The sequence below is a fragment of the Anomaloglossus baeobatrachus genome, chromosome 3 (assembly GCF_048569485.1).
Source record: "Anomaloglossus baeobatrachus isolate aAnoBae1 chromosome 3, aAnoBae1.hap1, whole genome shotgun sequence".
Classification (NCBI taxonomy): Eukaryota; Metazoa; Chordata; class Amphibia; order Anura; family Aromobatidae; genus Anomaloglossus; species Anomaloglossus baeobatrachus.
Genome location: NC_134355.1, coordinates 312,753,189 through 312,756,221, shown reverse-complemented (window position 1 = coordinate 312,756,221; position 3,033 = coordinate 312,753,189). Strand labels below are relative to the sequence as shown.

General features: G+C 40.5%; 1 protein-coding gene across 1 annotated transcript in view; it reads left to right on the top strand.

The window, feature by feature from the left end:
• Positions 1 to 2,797, top strand: part of RFX6 (regulatory factor X6) — a 343,542-nt gene extending 340,745 nt beyond the window's left edge. Inside the window, exon 19 of the mRNA XM_075338312.1 lies at positions 2,628 to 2,797. Coding sequence (XP_075194427.1) covers positions 2,628 to 2,797 — 170 coding nt within the window. The remainder of the gene's footprint in view (positions 1 to 2,627) is intronic.
• The last annotated feature ends 236 nt before the right edge of the window (positions 2,798 to 3,033 follow it).

Genomic DNA, 3,033 nt, shown 5'->3' with positions numbered 1-3,033 from the left:
GGTACAACTAGGCAGCTGGGGATTGGAATCCACAGCACATGTTGGCCCAAGCTTTCTGGGCCCCTCTGCTGCGAAATGCAGTCCGCAGCCGCCCCAGAAAATGGCGCTTTCATCATCTGGCACTGTGTCCAACTCTTTCAGCAGCCCTGATGCTGGGTGGCTCTCTGAGTAATAAGGGGTTAATACTAGCTACTAGCTTTGTTTTGCTAGCTAGTATTAAGCCAGAGATTCTTAATGTCAGGCAAGTTTGACCCAGCCATTAAGAATCTCCAATAAAAAAAGACACCACACAGAGAAAAAATACTTTAATAGAAATAAATACACAGACACACTTAGAGACTCCATGTTTATTACTCCCTCTCACCCCTCCATGATCCTGGTCTTCTGTCTTCTTTCTCCTTCAACCCATGGAGGTCTACTACATCAGAAAGCACTTCATGGGAGGAAGACGCTGCTGCTCCTGTGCAGCCTAATCACTCAGTGAGTGAGCAGAGGCTGCGGGTTGTAAGCAGTGACGTTACTGCTGCCACCATTGCAATAGTAACCTGACAGGCGGGTTACTATAGCAATGGTGATCTCCGATCACCTAATTCCCGGCGTCGCTATTCACCGGCTGTGGCATGCAGTCCCTGCATGTGGGCTGACTCTGTAAAGAGCGCCAACATACAGGAATGTGGAGCCAAGCATGTGCTCAAGCATCTCGCCGGTACACGGAGATACTCGAATGAGCACCGCATACCCGAGAGATGCACTGACAGGATCTAGCATGACGTCATAGCCATGTGACCATTCTGTGGCCAATGAGATAATACACAAGCACATGACTGGTCACATGCTATGACATCACAGAAGGTCCTATCATCAGTGCTGGTTACCAGGAGGACACAGCGATGATCGGAAGGAGAAGCGGCGGGAGACAGAGTCTGCAGGACGCGTCGCGGGACCTGTAAGTATAATGGCAATGTTTATTAACTGTATGTATATATGTATAATGTGTTTGTATGTGTTTGTGTTTGCCTGCCATTGTTTTCAATGGGGTTCGAAGGTGTTCGTCGAACGTTCATCGAACATTCGACAAACACACCCACCGTTCGACGAACCGAACTCGAACACTAGGGGGTAGCTCATCACTACTCATCAGAGTTGCCGGTTCTTGCAGAGCGCAGTGTGAGCCGTAAGTGGCTGCTGCTCAAAGCCTATGGAGCCTCAGAATGAGGCTGCATAGATTTACATTGTCAGAAACGCGGAAAGTCATGGTAAGTGCTGACTACATGGGACCTGCGTGAGAACTTTGATTTCTCATAAATTGAACAAGGGACATTGTCTTTTTTTTTCTCTTTTTATGTTTTTTTCAGGTTTACATTTGTGAATTATGTTGGATTCCCTGGGCTACGTCGGACCCGAGTATTTTATTTTTAACAAATAAATTGTTGAACCAGGGAAATAGTCGGGGAGTGTTTTTTTAAATAAAGTATTTGTATGTGCTTTTTCTTTTTCCATGCTAAGTTATTAATAGTGGTGTCTGATAGATTCACAAGTGACAACAACCAAATATATCATTACCCCAATTGCCATTGCATCAGGGCTGTGCGGAAGAGCCAAGATGAAATGCCAGAACTGGTGCATCTAAAGTGATTTGCCACTTCTTGGCTAGTTGATGGCTAGTATTTTTAGGCTGTAGTGGGCCAATGTCTGGACCTACCCAGCCTGATACTATCAAACCCCAACTGTCAGCTTTACCTTTGTTGATTTCATAAAATATGTAGGATCCCATGTTGTTTTTTCCATTGACTTACTATTTTTTAAGCTAAACAAGCCTAAATAGCTGTAGAATAAACATTACATGAAAGGCACTAAAGGAGAAAGTGTATAATATATAGGTGGGTTGTGAAATTTTATAGTTGCAGGATATCAATCTATTCTGTCTATTTATCTATCTATCTATCTATCTATGTCTTTATATAAGATTGCTTTATTATTTATGACAACTAGCTTTAATTTACATATAGTATTACAGTATATAAAAGCTGATGTTAAAAACGCATTGCATATGTATGTAATACAGATGTCATATGCTAGGCAAGAAAAAAAAATCACTCACTTGGATAGCAGTCGTATGATATACAGAGTGATATATAGATGACACAGCCAACTTTTTGGGATGAAAATTGGAGCGATTTTTTTATACGCTAGTGAGAGGGTACTCTTAAGAAGAATGTCTCATTTTTTTTTTAATCTTCCTCTAGATCAATACAGGGCAATAACTCTTAATATGTACCCAATTTCCTTAATTTGCACTGTTTGCCATAACCTGGTTGACATTAATGGACATATTGTTTGTCTTGTTTTACTGCATTTACTACAATATATCATTTAGTTTGTTTATTGTTTGTTACATACTCCAAATAGTAGGACAGAACTTAAACAATTTTATTTGCAAGGATGCTTTATTTTTGTATTTTAGATTCACTATACAAATTATAAAAAAAAATTGAGGATGAAGATAGGCAGAGCCAATATTTAGTACAATCTTGTATTCCTTTGAAAATAAAATGTCACTCACTGATCTCTGAAAAGACACGGTATAACATTGACCTAATTTATTCTCCTCTACCTTTATTTCACAGCTTCTAACATGCAGAGTGGAATATCTGGCACTACTTCTCAGTGCATGTATGGATCCTCGGGACAGTATGCCGGACCAGGTTCTGTAGAGTCTAATGAAGCCAGAGAAATTGTATCCTCTTTGCCTCCAATCAACACAGTGTTTATGGGATCTGCTTCAGGAAGTACATGATAGAACACTACTTTAACTATCATCAAAGAAAAATCTGCAGGAAGTCTCATAGAAAAAAAATATTATACAAATTTTCTTAGCTCTTTTCTGAACTCTTGTAGAAATAGGAATAGAGAGAGCAGCACTTATAATGATCAGTTAGCCTCTCCCATATCCTTAGCTGTGAGATAGGGGTCCATTCCTGAGCTGCAAGCCTGAGCGTTAGGACCTTTAATGTTTCAGATATTTCTGGCACA